Source organism: Pseudopipra pipra, chromosome 9 (genome assembly GCF_036250125.1).
Source record: "Pseudopipra pipra isolate bDixPip1 chromosome 9, bDixPip1.hap1, whole genome shotgun sequence".
Classification (NCBI taxonomy): Eukaryota; Metazoa; Chordata; class Aves; order Passeriformes; family Pipridae; genus Pseudopipra; species Pseudopipra pipra.
In genome coordinates this window covers 15,026,521-15,049,728 of record NC_087557.1, presented here as the reverse complement: position 1 = coordinate 15,049,728, position 23,208 = coordinate 15,026,521, and the positions used below count along the sequence as shown (strand labels likewise).

General features: G+C 39.1%; 1 protein-coding gene across 3 annotated transcripts in view; it reads right to left on the bottom strand.

The window, feature by feature from the left end:
- Positions 1-2,079: 2,079 nt before the first annotated feature.
- TGFBR3 (transforming growth factor beta receptor 3) overlaps positions 2,080-23,208 on the bottom strand; it is a 110,956-nt gene continuing 89,827 nt past the window's right edge. For all 3 annotated transcript variants that reach the window (XM_064664746.1, XM_064664744.1, XM_064664745.1), the window contains exons 11-17: positions 22,543-22,674; positions 22,113-22,280; positions 19,165-19,464; positions 18,283-18,400; positions 14,543-14,578; positions 12,439-12,546; positions 2,080-6,113 (exon numbers count right to left, since the gene is read on the bottom strand). In XM_064664746.1, coding sequence (XP_064520816.1) covers positions 5,995-6,113; positions 12,439-12,546; positions 14,543-14,578; positions 18,283-18,400; positions 19,165-19,464; positions 22,113-22,280; positions 22,543-22,674 — 981 coding nt within the window. In that variant the 3' untranslated portion in view covers positions 2,080-5,994. The remainder of the gene's footprint in view (positions 6,114-12,438; positions 12,547-14,542; positions 14,579-18,282; positions 18,401-19,164; positions 19,465-22,112; positions 22,281-22,542; positions 22,675-23,208) is intronic.

Here is a 23,208-nt window from a genome sequence, read left to right as displayed (position 1 = left end):
TGTATGAAAGACAGACTTAGAATTTTTTAATCCTTTTGCCCTGTTTACAAAGCAAATCTGGAAGTTAAATGCTTAGAGCACTGGGAAAACCACAGCCACTTGCACAGATTGCAGTGTGATTTTGCAGGCACACTGTAAAAGATCTACTGACAAAACAGAGTGGTGAGCCACTTAATGCATTGCTAAATACCATCAGCTTTCTCTGCCTAACACTCAGTATTTTGGTTTTTAGAATAAGATTTATTTTTTTGTCAGCACAGTATGTTTTTTACTAGAGCCAGCAGTTTACAAGCAGCAGTAACAGCAAAAAAGAGCCTCCACCCAAGTATTTTTTTAACCAATTCTTCAGACATACATGCCAAAATAACTGGGTGGAAAAAAAATCTGTCATTTAAACAAGAGTGCAGGAGTAACACTTTTGTGCTGCTCTTCGTCCTCAGCTATCCATAAACCAACTCCTTTTTAGATTTTTCCTAAACACAGTAAACCTGCAGCTCAGCAGTGCAGGCCAGACAGGCAAGACTGGCTGCACAGCCGGGAGACAGCTCAGTGTGCATCACCTTCTGGACAAGCTGCAGTGAGACCCTGAAGGCTTCCAGCAAATCAGGGACTATAGATGTGTAATTTGAGTCATAACCTTCTTCAAGCAGGTGAAGAGATGTAATTTGATCTTTCTTACGCAAAGTGTAAATGCACAGAGATTGGCAAGGCCACATCTAGAGCCTGAGATTTGGGAACACTGTACAAAAACATACGCTGCAAACAGAGTTCCAGCCTCATAAATATCTGCTTTACAATTACAAAGTGACAGCTGTGAAAATTTATCAAAATATTGTCTCCTTTTCCTTTTATAAGTCTTGGAAGGAACACTGTGATAAATTTAATTCTGTTTAAATTAGAAGAGCTCTGGACTGTGTTTTTTCTGAAACTGGCACTTGGTATTTTTTGACTTTCCAAAACGTTTGCTTCACTCATAGTGCTTGACAGAACAAACACCCACAACATTGACACTTATTCTGCAATATGGCAATAGTCTTACTTCTTAATGTCTAAAAATACTCATGCAAATGCATCACAATTTGTTGGCTAATAATTACATTTTAAAATTAATTCCTCATATGAGACACTGATCATGCTTTCCCACCATGTTTCTGTCAAAATACAAATCTTACAGGCAAAGGTGAACAGCAGCTCCAGCATCTTTAGGCTGTGAGTCAGCTCTATGGAGCTCATTTCCACAGGAAAACAAAACTGTCTTAATGCAGAAACTGAAATATGGTTGTTATGAAGCAAAAAATCTACTGCAGCTCTGTGAATTGTAAATCATAGGCAACATGTAGTTTAGAACTGCTTCTAATTAATGGCCTTTTCTGTACTGAAGGAATCTTGATTTTTAAGAGTGATCATTAAACATTTTAGATTCCCTTCTTAAGGAACTCTCTTTTGTGAGTCAATAACCACAACCTTTGAATAACCCAGGGAAATACCACTGAGGCTGGTTCCCCTCGAGTGCCCGTGAAGAACAGTTTGCACATGAAATACAGAAAGCAATGCAATAAGCAGGATAGTAAACACCTAAATCCTTGTCCTGCTGATATGCAGCCAACTATCTGCTCCAGCAGGGGAAGACCCTTAACAACCGAAAACACAGACTTGCTCATGTGTCTCCAGTGTACCTGCGGTCATGGGTACAACCCAAGGGCACTTGGCTGCTGCAGACCCTTGGGCTTGACTGTGCTCAAGCCAGGCTTTGTGTAGGAGTGGACTGAGGTTGTGTCTTGACATGCAACAACTAAATGCCCACTGGATCAGAGCTCTGGACTTCAAATTAGAGTGAAGAACAGCAACATTAACTAAATATAACTACTGGTTTCTGCAAGAAGCCGTGATATTGAGAAGTCAATCAAAGCCAATGGATAAAATAACACAGAAAGGTGAAAACAGAGGTGGACACACAGAATCAAATTCTACCTTTAATGCACACAATTCCCACTGAAGTTTATCGGACATGAGAACAGGGCAGTGAGACAAAACTTGATCTACTGATGTTGGCTTCAAATAAATGAATCACAGCATCAATTATTAATAAATTGATATACTTTATTATGCACAAGAGACTAAGATGACATGACACTGTGGTTATCAAAACTGTACAACTATGCATTTCCACAAGTCTCTGAAATACTGAATGTAATATGAAATACAAATGGGTGTTCAGACTGGCCACAGGTATTAGCAAGTAAATTTCTCCCATTCTTTGATTTAAAAAAGCATCTGGCATTTGCATCTTAAAGAAATATACTTATTTATTCAAAGGTGAGACTATTGTGTTTGGAACTGGTAGGAACACGGCAGCAAAGATCTGATAACACTGTGAACATCCCTATGAATGACAAACAACAGGGCAAACAGTCACCTCACACGAAGGGCTATCAGCACAACCAACAGTATAGTCTTCTTGTGAAGCATGAGGTAGATATACATAACAGAAAGAACAAACAGGAGAGGAAGGGTTAGAAAGGGGCAGGGGGAAGGTTACAATCATCAGCATTTACAGAATTTTGCAAAATCCATTTCCATGTGGAATATGCTACAGAAATAGCCTAACACAGAAAGATCTGACCTCTTGAGATATGAATATAGTAATGTCCAAAACCAAATGCTGTAAAAGGTTAGAGTTAGTGATTAGACAACACATGACAGAAGAAGCAGTCTATTGTGGAGTTTAAGTACATTACTAATAGCTTTTACAGGCAGAAGGTGTCCCTTTTTAAGCCCAATCCTCCCATTCTTACACAAAAAGTTCCTTTGCACTTGATTCCACCACGCTGAAATTAACCCCTTGACTCCATCCCTCCAAAACTCTGCTGTACCACCTCTGCTGGGATAGCAGCATCTCACTGGCCTTCCACACCCCACGGGGATCTGCCATGTGAGTCCAGCATGACAAGACCACGTTGGACAGAGGGGGGAATCAGTGGCTGAGCAGTTACACATTTGGGACCTTGCCACACCACACACAGAGACTTGCAGCAGAGACAAATGGCTGCTATAAAAATAGAGCTTATAAGTGTATCAGTGATCTGAACTGAAGGCAGCTTACCAGCTGCTGGAAAGTACTATACATTTTTGTAGTAAAGCTATTAACTGGGAATGCCCAGGTTTGGTTGCCTCTCTCTTTATTGAAGCAGAAATGGCTGTTCCATCTGCTAGGTAATCATTTTAGTAACCTCCAATAGACAATTAATTCAAGTGGATTAAAATTTCTGAATTAAATAGCTGAGTACACCAATTTCAGTTAATTTAAACTGTATTTCACACACGAGTCACCAAATCAAATCTTTGACCTTTATATATTTTTGGTTTATCCAATGGAAAATATAAATCTGTAAATTATTTTAAATTTACAGTTTTAAAGAGATTGATAATGCAGCATGTTTCTCTCAAAAGTACATAATTATCTGTTTTACAGAGAAGTTTTCAACCTATCCGTCCCAACAACCAAATCTAATACTTCCTATCAGAAACTGCTTAATAAAATATCTGAGGAAGGAAAGGGTTAAAACAGGGGAAAAGAATTTACAAAATATGTAAATTTCACAGTAATTGAAATTAAACATTTCATATAGAGTAACTTACATTTATCTAAAACATTTAAATATATCTTTATACAGAAATTTAATGTAGTAAAATATAGCTATGATTGAACTTAAAGACTCTAGTCTTCTTTGAAGACATCTTTAAAGACTTTACACATAGAATATGCTTATACAATACATTCTGCTGAAGGTTAGGCAAAGCGCTTTCTTTTCAACCACACAGGCAGCACATTCATCCTCCCGACACCTCGTAACAGAGCCAATCCTGCAAACCCTCACACATGGGAGAACTACACCCACGTGACAATCTGTCCATGTGACCAGGACTACTCACTGGCCTGCTAACATAAAATATTTTTGTATGCGTAACTCTGTGCACCAACTGCCTGCATGGACACTGAAACCAGCTGTGGTGTGTAGAGTCCAGCATGTGCTTCTAATAGCAAGGATGAGGCATGCAGTTACTCACATGTGTAAGTGTTTGCAGGATTAGTAACAGATTTGATTTAAAGTGAGCAACATTCTACCTTATCCTGGGCACTTAGGTCTATCACTTATCTTGCACTTCAACCATCCTGGCATCAGCAAGGCACAAGTGTAGAATCAGCAAGAGACTGGCAGCTCAAACTTCAGAGCAGACTATCGCTCCAGTGTAATGAACTCCCTTCCTCTCTTGCAGAACACAGGTAACTTTCACTAAAATTAATGAAAATTATTCATCTCATTTTTAGAGGAAAACAATCTCTCTTTTCCTCAAAGGAGAAGAATCAGTAGAACACATTACAATTACAAAGTGGCAACCAACAGTCAAACAATTACACATTAAAAGTGTCTTTTTTTTTCATTTGGCATCAATTTGAAGCTCAAGATAAGGCAACAACACTGAAAAATACTGTGACAATTAGTACCTTTCTGCCATTTCCATACTCTGATACTACTTTGGGACTATCCAACTGCAATGTTCATACAACAGTTTGATACAAACAACTGCACAACTATCTTCAGAGAACAATTTCGATAGGCAGTATTCTGCACAAACAACACGTTCTACTGTATATTCTTTGTGCTCTCAAACCCATCTCTTATTTCAAAGGGCTAGCTGAAGGATTAGAACCAAATCAACTTCTTTATCTCCTCTATCTTCTATAAACCAAAGAGACAGTTTTTTATTCATATATATATATATAAACATTATATATTTTATGTGTGGAAGGGACACTGAGCTAATTTCCAATTGTTAAAGTGGTAAGTTAGGCTCTGTATACCTAGGTATACATCTACTTGCATAAAGACATTGTCATTAAAGATACACACACACCTATGTTAGTGCACAAGACCATTCTTTGTCTTAATGTTTGTGTGTGCCTATATTTGGTATAGTAGATTAAAAAAAAAATCTCTTATTAAAGAGCTTTGGCCCAAAAAACAAGAGAGGGAATGTTAGTGTGCTCTTTTCCAATTAGCAAATCAATGCATATTACAACAAAAATACCTGGAACAAACTTGAACCTACAAACACAACAGGAAAGCAAATGAGATGCTGTAGCTGTAAGCTGAACAAAACAAAGATTACTCAAAAGTGGCTAAATGTAGCTGAAATAATAAAATGTTATTAACCAAAGAGATTTGACCTTGAAGCTTTCTTGCTTAGGCAAACAGAAATCCTTTGACCTAAGGTCATCTTTGTTCTCCATATCTTGTGTAGTGACAGGAGAAGGGGTAATGGCTTTAAACTGAAAGAGGGCAGGTTTAGATTGGATATTAGAAAAAAACTCTTTTCTGTGAGGGTGGTAAGGCACTGAACAGGCTGCCCAGAGAAGTTGTGGATGTCCCATCCCTGGAAGTGTTTTCAAAGCCACACTGGACACCACCTGAGCAACCTGGTCTAGTGGAAGGTATCCCTGCCCATGGCAGGGGGTTTGTAGCTAGATGATCTTTAAGGTCTCTTCCAACCCAAAGCATTCTATGATTCTATGATTGAATTCCCTTAATGAATACTTTGTGTCAATGAGAAGGTTCAGGGAAAGAAAAAAATTGTATAGACAAAGCAGCATTTTTCCAAACTGGCATAGACTTCACATTGAGGGGCCCACAAACCCCCAGAAAAGGTTGCAGTACTGTAAAATTAGTAGCTTTGTCACATGTAGCATAACATGCTAACAAGATCCAACAGGCTGTGTTCACTCATGCATTGTGTGCTCATATACACACTCACACACACAGTGGCTTCCCCAAATGAAAATCAGTCTTTTTTTTTTCTCCTGTAGAAAAATTCCTCCTCGTTTTTTTCAGAAGCAACCAAAACAACCCTTTTAACTTTAAAAAGCTGATGTCCACACACAGTCCTTGGAACCCATGTGCTCCTATGTTGCTCCTCAGCTGTGTCCCCCCCGGGTTAGGTGGCACTGCTGCTGGAGCAGGGGGTGCTCTGTGTGCTGCCGATGCTGTGAGCTGCACTGCTGTTCTCGGACGCTGGCGGGGATGTAGGGACCTGCTGTCTTCCTGTTGTTTCCCCTGAAGGAAAGGGAAGAGAAAAGGTGGGGTCAAGAAAAGGGAAATTGAAAATGTTAAATATCATAGAAAACAGCAATTCACTCCTTCCCAGTCTTCCTCTTTTGGTGGTCTGTATTTCCATGCAATAAATACATTGAGGGACAAACCTTAAACAGAGTATTGTTGAAAATGCTACTAGACTTTGGCATCTTAACATTGCTATGCATGTGGGGAAAACAATAGTGCTGTTTTGCACTTTAAAAGCAGCTGATGGAAACTGCCAAGATAGACACTGTCTACCTTCTACTGTCAGCTGTCACTCAATGGGTCCTGTTACAGACCACTTTATAGTTTTGCTATCTGCAGGAAAAAGGCCTCTGAAATGCAGGCTTTAGTTCTAATGCCAGTTTATAGAGTAGCATATTTACTAAAAGTGGAGCTGAAGACAGTGTCCTTCAATCAGCTGGATACCACATATCCTGAGACATGGCCAGTTTTCTTCATGCAGAAAAACAACAGGCTTAAAGCTTGACTTGATTTACTCCTAACACAAAATGCAGGAAGTTCCCCTATAGCTACCACAGTATGTGAAGCACTTAAAATCTGTAGTGAGAACATGTCTCACTATTTCTTGTCAATTGTTTACTGACAATAAATTAAAAGCCCTTCGTTATTTAGATTGCCAAAACAAGCACTAGGATTTAAAGCCTGATTTATGGCTCCTGATAAAACCTAGGTTTCTGTCTGCTCTCCTCATACATCTTCTGCACCTGTGCCTGGGATTCCATGGGAAAAATTCAGCTCTCAACTAAGCATGAAAGTAAAAATTGTGCCATTATGTCAATGCCCAAAAGATCATGAGACCACGTAGGAAACCATAACTGTGGCATTTTTTAAGCTACAGTGCTCAAATCTGTACAGTATTACAAAATCATCTCTTCAAAACAGATGGCAAGACTTAAGTTTATATAATGTGCACTGTAGCTGCCCCCTCCCTTGAGCTCATCTCTCAGGATGTGAACCTGTGATCTCAGCACAGTAACACAGTCAGACTGCTGCTGCTTGAGCTGCAGACCTCCTGTGGCAGTCAGAAACAGCACAGCTGCTTTCCCAGTAAAAAAGCAAGACAGAAATGTTTTGCTGGTCATGGGTAGGAGCAATTAGGAAAAATCAAAGGCCTCATCTCCTACTCCATGAGTTTGTAGTGACGCAACTCTCCTGCTTCACATTATCCTGTGTTATCCAAAACCTGAAGCCACGGGTCAGGTCTGCAGAGCCCAGTTTTTCTTCCATGTTCAGGATTTGTTGGAGATCTTGTTCCCCAGTTGCTGATTGCTTCAGCGACAGGTTGAAGGCTGGAGGCACAGCCTGCATCCAGAGGGTTACAGTGCAGGGACGAGACAGCTTCCTCCCACAGGAGCTGCTCTGGCACATCCCCCTGCCCTGTGTGCTGCTGCCCAGCTGCCAGAGCTCAAGCTCCTCGGAATGCGGCTGCAGAGGAAGTGTGCCTTTAACACTTTGTGGTTCAGGCCACAAAATATCCTTCTGCATGCTGCTCAGTATTCTGAGGTCTGCTACAAACAAGGGAGGTCTAAGGATTTCTCACAGCAGAGGTTGCAAGTGCTCTGTGTAATGGAAACCAGCAAGTTTGCTGCAAGCTGAAGCCACAGCCACAGCTGAAGTGCACATAAGGCCCCACAATGCACAGCTCTTGCCTTACACCCCACTGGTTTAGGAATGGGGAGGAAAGAAGGGATGGGATGGGACAGGACAGAAAAAACAACAAACTAAACTACTAAACCACATGGCCTAGGAGCCCAATAAAACTTTTAAAAAGAGGGTGAGGATCTTGCTTTTAAATTCAGCATTCAGTCTAACATTTACTCTTGTGAGCAGAGTTTGATTCTCTTTTTCCCAGTGTAACAAATAACTATGCAGCTCATCCACGAGCAGTGAATTTCTGCTCAAAGGCAGCAGGTCAGAATCTGCCCCCAGTCATCTGCAAATAAATCAATTTTCAGCTCTAACTTGCTTTGGAAATGGCTTTGCAACCAATCAGAATAAACTGTATAAAATCAAAGTCTGTGTCATCGTGCTGTAAAAGCTTTCATAAGCCTTGTTTGGATGTTTCTTCCCCTCCTGACTTGCTCCCTTCTTCAGTTGTTTGTGTACAAGCCTTCCTTCCTTTTGTACTACAGGATATATTTATAAAGGCAGTGACAAGCAAACTCCCTTTCATTAAAACAAAACAAGGGAACACAAACATCAGAAAGCAGCGAGGGGAGGTGGCAAACCCCCATCCCCAGCCGCAGGAGAAGCTGCTGGGGCGGTGCAGAGGAAGGGCGGCCGCTGCGCTCCCCCGGCAGGGCCCCTGGCCCCCGCCTCTCTCCCCACAGCTCTGCTGCCACCCATTTTACAAACCACATGGTTACACACAGCGTTGGTCAGCCTCAGCACATCAACACGATCTGTACGCATTTAACCATAAATTCATTTATAAGCTAAACACATGTTGTTTTCATTTTACGGCAAAGCGAAAGCACAATGCCAGAGTCCCTGTACAAGCCCAATGGCTCGCTCTCCCCTCCCGCCTCCTCTGGAAAGTGTCCTAGGAGGCACCTTCCCTTCTGTTTGGGTTGGAAGACTCCTTCCTTCCACTATAATTCAATGGCCTGCACAGGACCTCATTTCTAGAGCGCAATCAGCAGCTCTGATATACCACAATATATCACAATCACTTGTTGAACAATAGCAAATTCTCAGTGTCCTCAAGGAAAAGAAAAAAATCCAAATCACAGTGATGTTACGAACACAGCCTAGCAACTACATCTGGACTGGATGATTTTTCCTGTATTTTATTTCCTCAACACCTAGCTAACCGTAGAAAAGCTTTCTTTAAGGGAATATTCAAGAAAAGGATGTAAAGAAATGTAAACTATCACCACAGAGGCATTCTCCATCTGTCTTTTTCATGTAAACAGCTTCACGTATCTCATGTTACCGAACCAGAACTGCTCAGAATGGACATGTTTCATCTATTGACAGTAAACAAGCTTTTACCCATCTGAATGCAACAACACGCACTTTATTATTCACACTTAGGAAAGCTGCCAGTTGTACTCCCTGTCCAGGAAGTCTGAATGTTTGCTTTTCTATCTCCATTTGCCAAATATAATTGGTTGCTATGTCAGTTTACTTTAAATCAGATCCCATAAAAAAAGGGAGAAGTGGGGGAGGAGGGACGTTTTTAACTTCTCGGATTTTGGAACAGTTTATCCTCTCAACTTGCAACACTGCCTGAAGGAGGAAAGCGTGCTTCCTAAGAGAACACAGGGACAGATGTTCTCTAACACAGTTTACAAGGTTTAACGCTCTCATTAACTAATCAGACTTGTGCATGTCCCTTCCTAAAAATACTCAATTATCCCTATTAAGGCAGTTATTAAGAGATACATATTTATATGGTTAAATTTTGAAGGGTTTCTGCATCCATGCACACCGCAACAATTTTGCTCCTACATAACATCCTCAGATAAATGGGGTTAATTGTGGCAAATCCTTGCTATTTCCATTTGTCCTTGGGTCTTCTCCAGGCAGGACCAACACCTTTCTCGTCCTTTAACTGACTAAAAGAAGGATCAAAAGTACAGACTCCTTTTGCAGAAAAGTCAGCTAAAATTCCTCCTCTGCTGTTCTAATATTAGCTTTCTCTCTCTCTTTTCTTACTACCCATGTATCTTAGAACATTTGTACTCCACGCTGAATTGTTTCAGAAAATCTAGTGTATTCTGAAGCACAGTTTTGATGCTTTAGCAGAAACTTTTCATGACTGAACTCAGCAAAAGACCTACATGAAAAAACTCCACACAACAATCCTTGCTCAACATCTGGAGATTAACTTCTACCTGTTTTGGAGTTCCCTTCTGCTATCTCTTTGAGGTTTTAACATTAATGGCCCACCAAGAGAACAAAAGAGCTCATTCATGTAACGCTCTGTTACCAGCAGAGACATACTGATAAAAGTGCATTGGTAAACCTCCTTACAGGCAAAAAGGTGGCCTTTTGCTGCATTGCACACAGCACTACAGCAATAAAAACACCTTACTTCACACATCCCAAGTTGCCATTCTCTACCAGCAGTAGCTTTTATCTGTGCTCTGAGTATCAGCAGCATACAGTTCTAGAATGAACTCATATTTTCCAACCTTTGGTCTGAATCATGTGTTAGAAACCCAGTACTACTTGCAACAAAAGATGAGATATCAGAGAGATTCAGCAATGCCTAAATTCTCTAATGGCAAAAGACAGCCACTCTGTAGATGAAATTTAGATTATCTTTTTTCCCCCCTCCATGTGTTAATATAAGTCTGCAGCCAGCTCTAAAATGTTTCCACTGCAGCTGGATTATCTTGTCTGCCACAGCAGTTGCCCTCTTAAGAGACTGTCCCTGCCAGAGCCTTGGCTGCACTGTGTTGCAAGTTGTGCTTTGCAGATACAAGATACTATGTGCACAAAAATTATGTGCACAGGAACATAGGTTCACTTTCACAATTCTTTGAAAATCTGAACCAGATAATTTCCTGGATAATTTTTATAATTTCTGTGATTCTCTAATCTGATGCATTACAGTGTCCCTGTCCTTTCTTCTATTTTCATTTATTACTTTATTTCTGGCCTTTTTCTCCACTTTTTTCATCTCTCAAACACAAAGCCAGAGCAGCTGCCCTCTCCGTATGTGGTCACTATGACTGATATACTTTGCTAATATAACTCTTTTCACGGGATTGGTCCAAGTTCTATTGTTGCTGAAAGATTTCTCATGCTGGATTCCCAGTGTTCCTTGACTACAGACACACAACTTGTGTCTATAGATGGTTCTGTACATGAACAGAGATCGAACTTCCACAAACGCAGGACCTATTAATTTAAGAGTTGTTTTAATTTTTTTTGTTAATAAAGGTTACCTGTGGAAATTACCTTCTTAACTTATATATTTACTCACTGAAATTATGTTTACTTTTCTTCCACAATGTTTCAGTAGTATATGAGACAGGATTATACAATTTATACATATTATCACAAACTTTAAATTTTCCACATTTGCCCCAATTCCAAACAAGTTTCATACACAGCTGATGCACTGAGAAGCATTAAACTGCTTATATAAAATTGTTGTACTGCCAACTGGAAAAAAGCCCACAGGGTTTTTTTTTCCAAATTAACATAAGCTCCTGGGTCATAATATTTACAGGAGCTCTGACCCAACAGGGCCAGACTCTCACTCCTAAATAGCTTCCATGAGGTTTTGGATGCCAAAAAACCCAACACACTGTAGTGGGCTACAGGCAAATTCCACTGCTCTAGAGCTGCACAGGTTTGGAGTAATTGATTTCTCATTTTCCCCTCCTCCTAAAGGTCTTGGTAGGGTCTTATGAGGTTAAAAGTAGAAGTAGCTGGGAGTAGAGCGTGCTCTAGGAATCCTGAGATACCCCATAATCCACAAGCAGCCAAGGCCACGTGCTGGAAATCATGCTGGCTCCATCAGTGTCCAGTCTTTGTACCACCTTGCAGATGACATGCAACAGAAAGCTCCCAAAACTCCCTCTTCTTCCAATAGAGTATTCTATTTCTGCAAACTTAGTTTACTACGGGAAAAAATTCTGAGGAGATACTGGAAAATTATCTATGCACAAAGGTTGCACCAAATTCAGGCACATTCCTGATTATTTGTTTGGGCACAATTAAGATTACATGTGACTTCTACCAATTGAATGTAATAGTTGAAGAATGGAGGAATAAATAATTGTGGCAAAAATTTCAGGTAATCAAGGCCCAAGAAAAATTTTCAAGTCTAGTTATATTCAGAGTATGTCTACATAAATAAGGCATTCACTTAACCATTTGGCCCACTCCTTATACGCATCGGTCTAATGAAGTAACTGCAAAAAAATTTTTAAAAAGCAGTACGGGAACCAAAAAGGATCCATTAACTGAAATGTTAAGTAAATTTCAAATACAGAGATGCTACTAATGATAATGCACAAACCATGAATACTCAGAGTTTTACTTGTGTCCCATGTGAGTTTTCAAGATTCACATTTAAAATTATTTTAGCAAATTTTAAATCATAACGTGTAACATTTCCCTGTAGGGAAGGGCGGGTATCAATTGGCTGATACACAATACAGGCTCACGGGAGGAGCTGCTGGAAAACTCCCTAGTTAAGAGGAGAGGGCAAAAAATAAAAAAGCCCAGGACAGCCATTGCTGGCTCCCCTCCCCTTCAGACCACACCAAGTTTCCTGCTGCATGACCTGCACTGAGCTCTGTGAGAGCCCCGTACTCACCTGTGCGAGAGTAGATGAACCAGAGCGCTCCCGTCAGCAGGGCCCCGATCACAAAGGCTGCAAAGGCAATGCCCACCACAGTCAGCGTGTCCAGCCCGTAGAACACAGCTAAAGGTAAACACACATAACACAAGGACTTTTCATTATCAGTGGCAGATGCCGTTTTACAAAAATACACCCTTACACTTTCATGGGAGAGTTTTTTAAAAATTCATGGTTAATTAAGCACCATTTTAAGGAACAGCCTAGCAAATTTGCGTCAAGGAAATAAAAGGGAAGCTTTCAGAGAGTGGCTTCAGGTCAACTAACTGTTCCACATCACAAAGCAAAACCCCAGTTCAGCACACCCTAATCTGGAAAGCGTTGCAAAAATTAAGCATTTTCAGTTGGCTGTTAATAACTTGCTTTCAATTAAATATTCATTTATCTTAAAAGTGTTTTAAAAAGGCTGATATTTTTGGCAGAAGATGCTTTTCACTTAAATGGCCTAAGCAAGCTTTCCCCTACATCTCCTGCAAGTTCAGTCTGAAATCTAGGTGGAGAACGGAACTGCTGTTAAGAGGGAAGAGATGCCAGCAAAAAGTCAGCAAAAACATAAATAGAAGCAATTGTTTTTCACATTTGGCAATGCTTTCAATAACTAAAATTAATTCCAGAACACAAAAATAGAAACACACACACATGCAAATCACTTTCTAGGGGAGAGGCCCTTTTGTAGGACCATTTCAAGGGTAACAACATCTCGCCCCTGGCTGTGTTGCCCCCTAATGCTGACCATCCAAATAGAAAAACTTTTGGCTTCTGTGGTTTTGTTTTTGGTAATTGAAATACTTAAAAAAATAATAATCACTCTTTCAGCAATCATTTGGGAAAATTTCTTCTTACAAAACTGATTTTTAGTTTTAGTACTTTTAATGTCTCCCAGTGCACAAAATGGCTTAGGACAGTGAATTTTACTGACTACTCGGGCCAGGAAATGAGCTGACTGGATCTCAGTAGTATCCTTTAGTGGAATTTTCAGTTCCCAGAATACAACCAACACCCTCACTTTACACAATCCTGCACCCAGCAGATGTCCCTAAGGACATCTCCTATCCTCTTTTGACAAATGTCTTCTCCAGCAGTTCCTGTTGGCAAGGGCCTTCAGGACCCATTTCTGGGTACCTGTGACCTAGTTTGCATATGCAACACCTGACATATAATGGCTTAGAAGTTTCTTCTCTCATTTCTTCCATGAGGCTATTTCTGGTTTCTCTGGATACTTTCAGTCATTTTAAATGCAAACAGAAAAAATTCTCCTAAACACAACTGTTTTTTCCACCAGGCACCAGCCAGTGTCCTCTCCTCTTAGGAGGAAACTTAGTGGAGAGAAGAAAGTCCCATGGAGAAGTGGCAGAAGCATAATTTCTCATTGCCCTTGTTATTTTGAGCAAATTTAGTCTTGAAGGCAGGAACAGAGGAAAAAACCTTCTTTGCACTTCCTCTTCTAAATTCCCTTTTCTCCATTCATTCTTGCTTTTGGCTGCAAATCATCTGTACCTTCCTGTTTATTATTGCCTTCCAGTGCTGTTCCTTTTCTGGGTCATTAATAGACCCTGATTAATTCACTACACCAAGACAACAGAAAAACCAAAGAAATTAATCCATATCAAGTCAGTGATCTCATCTACAGCACGTAAGTGCTGGTGCCAGAGTAACTGGGGATGTGGCCAGCTGCAGCACAGGATATGAGTGAGGTTTGGAATAGGACATATTTAGGACACAGAAGCTCTGTAGGATCTTTGCTGCTCAAACACAGGTATTGGGAAGCAGTGGCCTCATCAGAGAAGGGGGAAATAATGCACACATATCAGCAAATGAACTTGCTAAGGCTGAGACTCTCAACGGTGTTTTCCCAAATTTGATTATCACATACATCAAAAGTCACAGCCATTCTCTCTAAATGCTGATGGGAACCTCTCAATCAGCAACTGAGTCAGAATTATGTTCTGTTTCAGAATTATACACATACACACTCACAAAACTTGAAGATAATTTTAATTTATCTAATGCTTTATAGACAAATATTTAAAACTTTAAAGTGATTGGTTTAAGAGTTACTTACGTGGCTGTCTCACATTTGGCTTTGGAAGGGAAGGATCTAATTTAAAACAAACAAAAAAACAAAATCCACAAAACATTAATCAGATAGAGTTCCACATACAGCCTACAAACTATGCAGGTTCTGATCTGACAGGAAAACATTAATTGTAATTTTTACAAACCAGGAATTTCAGGAAAACCATCCCAAATTCAATAATCTCACTTATCTCAGAAAAATTCTATTCATATAACAATTATTCCTCAAGGGACCCTATCTACGGTATCATTCATACATCACATATTTTGCTGGCAAGTACAGTGCAACCTTTCCCAACTCAGATGTCACCAGGTCTGACCCACAGTAACTCTGGCTACTCCTATGTGGAAGGCTGTTTTAAAGGTGATTACATTCATCTGACTACTCACTAGTCCCAAACAGGAGATACCAGCATGCTAAATCACAGGGACAAAAAAAGTCAAACACTGGCTATCACCTCTAAAGAATAGTGATTTTATGGCACAATAAACACTACTTTGTCCAAATCACATGAATATGTATTGATTCATTCATTTTCCTGAGTCCTACTTGTTATTCTTGAAAGTTGTGTGGGTTTTTTGGTTTGGTTTTTTAATTATATATAAGAATTGAAAGATCATAGCTATTGTATCAAAGCTATTATTCTTGGCAAGAACATCAAATATCATCATCATTATCAGCATGTAACAGAAAGAGACAAGTAAACAACTGTTTAAAAAATGAAGAATTTTCCCTTCTTTTGCTGAACTGGCTTCTCTCATCTTTCTCCAAGAATGTCACCTCAAGCAGAAGACCTAGAGATTCTGGCTTCAGACCCAAGGACCTGTTTGGTTAGCTGTAGTTTGATACTGGATTGCCCAGTAACTCAGGGGTCTCATTTAAATTCCAGCCTATCTGACTATGTTCAGTGCAACAGATGTAAAAGGATTGGATTCAATACTTGTTTTTGTATCTTTAGTAACTGAAAAAAAAATAGTTTAAGTGTTATGCAAACATAGCAGCGCAAAAAATAAATATATATATTTATTTATTTTAAGTGTTCTTAAACCAAGACTATGCTTCTAACTTCTAAAACCCAGACAGCAGTGCTAAACTTCCAGCAATATCCTTTAGACCATTAGGCTCTGAGACATGTGAGATGCGTGCGTACAAAATCCAAAAAAGCATTTTATTCTTAAACTGTGTTATTGACTCTTGTTCGAACACGAGTATTTCTTGGCATATGATAGGAAACAGGTGAAACAGAAGTAAGAAACAGGTGAGACCATAGAGGGGTGTGTGGGTGTCTGGGTGTGCATTCACAAATAAGCTGGAAAATCAAACAAACATAACACCAACGGTATAACTGAATGTAAGATTTGTGAGGAGGGCTGGACTGAAACCAAGGAGCAGTGAAAAGTACAAACATGGGTAAGGGCACTATCAGATTGTCCAAACACTCCACTAGCATATCCCAAGTGCCAAAAAAATTCCTTTTAAGCTGAGAGGAAAATGAATTTTCCATGCTCTTTCTATCACTGGCTTCTCTACAGAGAATATGAAATCTGCTAATGATAAGCTGTGTAGTCCATTATCAATTCGCTTCAGTCATCCAGTTCTTACATGTACTTTATTGTGGTTTGCTCAGAGCAATTCAGAAGCAGTGAGAATCCTTGAGGTCCACAAAAAACATCTAATTTAAAAACAAGATCAACCAGCCTTTAGAATTATTGTAATTTTATATATCTTTGTAGGATAGAAGCACTTGTTAGTTGCCCACTTGACCTCCTTTCTATGACTTGTCTCCTTTTGCAGTAGAAATACGAATCTGAAGTTTCCACACTTTAGCAAAAGTCTGAACAATGACAGTGGTAGATTATTTCAATAGAAGAACATGTAATTCCTATCATTTAAATGGCCATCCATATGCCTTTCATTGAAGTGGGGGAGATCATGTGTGTGAAATGTAGGAATGCAAAGGGAAAGAACGTGGCAAGGAGTTAGGTTTTAGACACTTCCACTGAGATCTAGTGCAATAATATAACCAACAGTCTCGTAAATAACTAACAAAATTAGGAGAGAAGGAAGAGTTATTCTCATTTGGATATACCATTGTAATTTCTAGTACAGTCAATGACAGTTATAAGCTTATGCCTGAAGAGAATAAAAGACACTTTTGCAACAACCAGTTTGTTCTGACTTTTGAAACATCAAGCGCTTAACTTTCACAAGTGGCTTGCTGAGCGGATCCAATGGCAGCACCTCACACAGTATGGTTTATAACAGTGAAAGCTGGTCTGTTCATATTAAAGAAAATGAAGAACACCACCTCTGAGAGGTAAATTCTACTGTTCAGTAATGTGATATAATTTCTTCAAATCTTAGGTTCACATATTGGCCAACACGACATTTGGCTTTAAGAAAGGGGTTGCTTGATTCACTGCAGGACAACTGCACACCAACAAAGCTATGCTGTTAATGAGCCACTCTGTATTATGTCTGAAAGCTGGGATATGCTGGGGAGATTTCCACCAAACATCCCACAATTAAAGTAAATCGTCCACAATGCAACGAAATACTCTATCACACTGTTGTCTTGTAACTAATCTTTATAAATTTAGCTTGTCTTTGCACACTAAGACCTTGTGCCTCTGACAAAGACAACATTCTGAGTGGAGCCCAAGATGGGAGCTGCGCACAATGCTCCACACATCACAAGGGCAAGAGAGCTGAGAGTACGACTCTGTTTATTGAAAGCTGAATTTCAGTTGCAGGATTTACTCATTCCCAATAGAAAGCCCACTGAAATAAAATGAGAGTTGAGCAAAAATAAAGCACAGAATCAAACCCAAAGCACGGTTTTAAGTGACAGATCAAATATTCACCTTTAATTCATAGTGGATTTGATCTGAATTAACAAATTCGTAGAAAACTCTCCAAAACTAAATATGAGCTGACTTGCAGAGTTAGACAGAAGCAGTTGTTGCTTATGTCCCCTAGCAACGCTGTACGGTACTTTAAATTGTTGGAAGACTAAAAAGCATGCACTGTACAATGGAGGTTAAAGGACTTCTGATCTCCATCTTTTTGATGCTTCCCAAAAAACATTCCAAAGGTCAAACAGTCCTTGGACACTATTGGAACATTTTGATTCAGCTTCTCCAAATCCTTCAATCAGTTACTAACCACAGTCATTTTCTTGCAATACAGATTACATAATCAAACAAGTCCCGCCAAAGTGGAGCACCTTTGTGCATCTCATCCTTTGCTCTTAATAGTTTAACTGTCTAATGAGTCTCCAGTGGCCACCTTTCTGCTTTACAAACTTATCAGGCTTTAGCACCCTCAATACTTTGTAATTCCACTGTTGTTATTCCTAAATTTATATTTACAAGCACAATAAATAAATTATAAAGTAGGGAGCAAAGCACTGCCTTTGATCTCTGGGCAACAAGGTTGCTGCAAATGCTACTGCTGCATTCATATCCAAACCCCAGTACAGCATTCCTTTCTCTATGCCTGGCAAAACCACAGGTCCAGAGATCAATACAATCAGAAAACAGCAACGAACTGCCTTGGTGACTGCTGCCAGGGAAATGTCTAAACAAGTAACATCTTACAGACACAGTATCACCATAAGATTACACAACGCCACATACTTGGAGCACTCCCTCATTTCAAGCCCCTGTATGTTACACAATATAATATATATAGCTTTATTAAAGAGTTCAAGCTCATTTTCATACCTTCTTGTTTTCCTTCATGTGTTATTACAAGGGGCTTGGTGAAGGTTTTCTTGTTGTGCATCATGGCCAAGATCATATCCACATTGAGAGAGGTGCAAGCTTCATCAGGAGGAATGCACTGCAAGTGGAAAAACTGTGTGTGAGGTCAGAGAGTCACCTGTTTGCCAAGAACCTCCAAACAACCCCCATGTAATGTACTGGCAAAGGTAATGAGCTGTATTTCAGGATGCAACCTCTGCCTTCGTTAAAGATTCTCTAACCTTTATGAGACTGTTACTATTAAACTTAAATGGTAGTAATTATTTTATTTCAGGATAATTTTTTTTCTAAAAATCTGGTAGTCAAAACTGTAGCCACTGACATGTGTTAATGAACAATGACAAATCATTTTTAAAAAACACATTTTAAGTGAAATGTGTATAAACCCCAAATTAAAAATAAATTCCGAACTCTTAGAATACATTCTTTAACAACTAATTTATATATAATTCCATTAGTTATAAAGCAAAATTTGGCAATTCTCTTTTGTAGCAATCAGATTACAATATTAACCTATATGATGCACGGCTTTGGAAATTGAAGCTAACATTGTTTGTGCTTTGGATATGGATGTGATATGGACAGCAAAGATCATCCTGAACCACTTGTGTAATAAAAAGCAATTTCTATTCGTAACCATCCAATGAAATTTAAACAGAAACTGTAAATCATGTAGTCAAAATGCATACTATAATAACTCTTCTCTGTTAAAATCCTGAGCCTAGAGATACCATGTTTATTACATCAATTCCACAGAAAACCGTTTATTCACTTCAGAGGTCAGATGAGAATAATACCTTATTTTCATCTAAATCATAAGATTTAACTTTATAAATTACTGACCTTTGGCAGTCCTTGAGTATCTTTGTCTTTATTTGTACACAAAGTCAACTCGCAGTGAAGAAAGAGCAGTGAGATGTTGAACATTGGTTTAAACACAAAGCTAAATCTTTTTTTGTCCCTCTGTGCATGTGGTATTGGAAAGTTCACCTTCTCAGTACTGTAGAATTTAACAGATTCATCTTTAGGACAAATGTTTTCTATAATGGTATAGTCAGACATTCTATCTGGATTTGAAAACGGGGAAACAAAGCATGTTTGAATGGCAAAGCCCAAGGATCTGTCAGCTTTAGTCAGAGACACCTGCATTAAAAAGAAAGAGATGGTAAGATCTCAGAAATGACATTTTTAGTTCACATTTCATTAATATTTTCAACAATTTTTAAAGCAGTTTTCCAGTACCATTTCCAACCTGAACTATTTTGAAGGCTAAATGTTAAGAGTAGACTGTCAAACTGAGAGACAGAAAATCTGTGGTTTCAAAATCAGCAGCTGTTTAATAGCATAACTGTGCATAAATACAGCCATCTCTTATCTTCCTGAAAGCAGATGAAAAACCCAGCCCAGACGAGACACACAGTTAATGACTGTGACTGCCACCTGAAATGGCACTGCTTCCCTTAGACACACACGCTGTGACAGAGCTGGATGGAAGTCAATCACTAATTCCATATCTTTGTATCTGTTTGAAACTATAATGAAAAAGAAAAAATACAAAAGCAACAGACACAGAGAACCCACCCCCAGCCATGACAGGAATGCAAAGGCAGAGAAGAGGTCATGGTCTGAAGTGTGGGTGGCATTCCTGGACTGGGGGGTTGAGGGAGCCTCCTAAAAAGCCATAATTTCTTGTGAAAGGATCCTTTTAGTTTATTGTAAGTTTGAAATTCATATTCTTTTATGAAAAATAATTAAGACTGCAAACTTCCGAGGCCCTAATGTTGCTCAGCTGGACTGGAATGCAGACAACAAATGCTACAGAATAATTAGAAGAAAAAAAAATAAATGGAATTTGTAACGAATGAGCTGTGTTGCTCTTAATAAACAACAGAAGCATTGTTTCTAACCATTAACACTGCCCAATGAAACAGTTCCACAAGAAATAATTTGCTTCTTAGAAGAAATGTGCCTTATCTGTGTACTTAATCCATATGTGCCTCATGTATCTTTAAGGAAGAGCCTGCCAAACTCTGTGGTTTGTGCAGTAATTTTTGAATGCTATGAGTTTTGCCGTGAATAAAGGCATTTCTCATTTTTTCTCTCCCTTGTGTGAGCAGCAATCAAACTAGAGACGAAGGGATGTGCAAGGGATTTTCTAAGCAAGAAAGACCATCTTCCAAAAAGAACAGAAATAAAGATGGATAAATGAAAGTCAGCCATAAATACTGACAGGAAACAAGCTGCTGGTGTAAATTAGTTTAAAAAGAGATTATGGGAAGGGGGACAGGCATACTACAGTTCATTAAATAAAAGGATGAATGATATCTCAAGGAAAGAAAACAACTACAGGAGGAAGGTGAGAAAATGACACCAGAGAAGAAAAAACCCCCCCAAAATATTGAAACACGAAAAAAATCTTTAGCAGACAAGGAAAAGGGAGATATAGAGTTCTTACTGATTATGATCTATTTATCAACCCCCCCAAATATATTTGTTATTAAAAAATGCAAAATAGAAACAAAAAAGCAAAAAAAATTATCTGAGTCTGTTAAAAAAATGGAGTCACAGAAGTTCAAAACTCATACGTTTTTCAAGGCACAAGAAGGAAAAACAGAAAAAAAAGGCTTCTGCCAGGACAGGTGATGAAGAAATCAGAACATCTGTCTGAATAAACAGCTACAGAACCAGACAAATCCAGAGGGCTTGGAGCCAGGGGGATTCATCTCAGATCACTGAAGGAAGCAGACGGTTTTATCCAAATGAAAAAAAAAAGAAGTGTCTTTTATAAACATATTCTTAATAGAGTGTAACATACTTTGTTTTTGCTTCGACTATCTTAAACTCTTTTCACTGGGTAGAGAACAAGGAAGAGACACAACGCACTGATATGAAGAAAACTGCACCAATGTCAGACAGGTCACTGTGCTTATCATGGTGCAACATGGACTCACAAAGAGGAACTACCTTGGGCAAGAGAAATATGGCACAGAACTAATTCAGTAAATATACTCTTGGTCTTATAAGCCCATAGTTCACACCTGGTAATTTACTCATCTATGAACTAGTGATACTTCTTCCCTGCCAAAGTTGTATTTATTAATGCCTACCATTATTTGCAAAATCCAAAATTCTGTACACATGGCTATATTTAGAAATACTGACTGTATTAGTTTGAAATTTCCCAGATGAGGAACAACACATGGAAATATTATCATGTGCAAAACACACCTGAAGTCAAGGGCTGTTGATTTTGCTTTAGTCTTACTTATCTAAATCTGGTAGATCCTTGTGTGGCAGCATTCAAAAGGATTGTAACTGATGTTTTTAAGTGAACTGGAGAGACATCAGAACCTGTACTAATGGTGGAACCTGAGAACAACTAGCATATGAAAGACACACACTTGTAATAATTTTTTGCACGTCTACATCTTTCAGATGAGGTTCAGATCTACTATCAAATATAATGAACCCTGAAGCCTTCATCAGGACATGCCAGTTCAGAGCAAGAGCCCAGAGACACTTATAAGTTCTGCACAGAAAAGCAGATTTGGCAAGAATCACCGATTTACCTTGTAAGAAAAATTCATCCATTTTGCAAGAATCCTTTGGTTTTTACCCAAAACACTGTCCTACTTCTTACCCCACAGTTTCTGTCCTCTGCAGCCACCACAGTAGCTACCTGCCTGCCTAAACCAACTGCCCAAAACCCTTCAACTCACAACAGATTTGGCTCAATTGCATGGCCTTGCAAAATGCTTCTTTTAGTTTGAAAGCCTTTTTCAACTTGTTACCTCTACATATATCGGCCCATTCTCAGCAACAGAGAAGAGTCCTTGGGAGGGAGCAAGGAACAAATCTGTTTTGTACAGCTCCATGTTGAAGGTAACATTGGTGATGTGTGGTTCAGGAGGCCAAAATATGCCTCTGTCATCCTCTGGCTGGTGCAGTGTGCAATTAAACTGAAATGAAAAAAAAAATAAATACAATAACATCCTGAGTCAGGAGTGGTAGCTGGATAAGGGCAAATTTGGTGTGTGCAATACAGGCCTCCCCCATGTTCCACCTACTTAGTGTAAATCTTCAACAGGGTCATAAGAAACAGTAGTGAGAAGAAATGTGTTAAAAGACAAATTAATTTCTATACAATTAATGTAATTTATGTGGAATGCCTATTACAATAGGTATTTCTTTATTGGCAGGTGCAAACTGAGAGTAACATACCGCTATTTCAGGCCAGCTTGAGAAAGAAACATCTCCCTCATCAGCATCCCCCGGAAATCCATTATCACCTGATTCCATGTCATCATCATCAAAGCCGCTGCCTTCAGCTGGTGATGACAGCTGAATGACAATCTGCTCAAAAGATATTGCAAACAAATTAGATTAGATATAACTGAGCACTCTCATGGTTATTTTCTTCTCTCTTCAGAACAATGCAAAGGCCAAAAGAAGAGCACCAGCTAAGCAGATAGTAAAAGCATGTCTTAAACAGCATTGTGCTGAGCATGTAGGACATGTAGCTTGCATTTCAAGAATGTTCCTTAGTTTTTTTCCAGAATTCAGAGCCAGTGATGACACCAATCTGGGTGTTGGTGTCTGAATGAGCAGCCTAGCATTTCTGTTCTATTTCTGGTATTTCTATAACCAACACTGAAAAAGGAGACAGCTTTCTAAAGCGATTTTTTGCAACTTACAGTTTTCCTTAAGGTACTCAGGAAAAATCACTAGAAGTGTTAGGGTTGCTACAGGATTTTCTCCTCTGTCACTTGCATTTTTTCTTTCCAGAGACGTAAACCCAAAAACATTATGTCTCTTCTTCATTTTTCCCTTGTTTTTCACTGAATTTGTACTGAATTCCAACCTTTTCTTTTAATCCTTTGTACACTT